General features: G+C 65.5%; 1 protein-coding gene across 1 annotated transcript in view; it reads right to left on the reverse strand.

Moving 5' to 3' along the window:
* Positions 1-510, reverse strand: part of PIGS (phosphatidylinositol glycan anchor biosynthesis, class S) — a gene marked incomplete at its 5' end in the record, with an annotated part of 3,898 nt that overhangs the window by 536 nt on the left and 2,852 nt on the right. Inside the window, 2 exons of the mRNA XM_010136889.1 lie at positions 42-73; positions 207-417. Of these exons, the coding sequence (XP_010135191.1) occupies positions 42-73; positions 207-417 (243 nt within the window). The remainder of the gene's footprint in view (positions 1-41; positions 74-206; positions 418-510) is intronic.

Raw genomic sequence — 510 nt, forward strand, 5'->3', positions numbered from 1 at the left:
GCTCAGCCACAGCACTCTGCGCTGAGGCCACCGCTCGGTACACCTGCGTGAGAACAACATCCACGGTCAGGCCCTGCCAGAGAGGACAACGGCAGCAAGCCCGGGGACCTCGCTCGCAGCACCCCACCAGCGAGAGCTCGCGGACTGCACAGGGATAGCAGCACCCGGCCCCCTCCGCTCCCCACCTCGGGGTGCCCCAGCCCTACCTCCGAGGCAACATCGTCTTTGATGACAATGTTCCCGATCTTGTCCAGGAGCTGGGCCAGCGACGTCAAGGTGGTGGACACAGTGGCGATGTTCTCCACGGTGTGGGCCCAGAGCAGGCGGTCCAGCTCCCAGTCAGCCAGCCCCTCATTCCCTGGCCTCTCCAGCAGGAACTCGGCGGGCAGCTCTTCCCGAGACAACCCAAAGAGTAACCTGGGAGTAGAGGGGACGGTCCCAGCCCTGTGACAAGCCTGCAGTCCCACACGGACTCCCGGCTCCTCCCCTTCCCTGCTCCACTCAGTCCTG

Source organism: Buceros rhinoceros, unplaced genomic scaffold (assembly GCF_000710305.1).
Source record: "Buceros rhinoceros silvestris isolate BGI_N320 unplaced genomic scaffold, ASM71030v1 scaffold26045, whole genome shotgun sequence".
In the NCBI taxonomy this organism is placed as follows: domain Eukaryota; kingdom Metazoa; phylum Chordata; class Aves; order Bucerotiformes; family Bucerotidae; genus Buceros; species Buceros rhinoceros.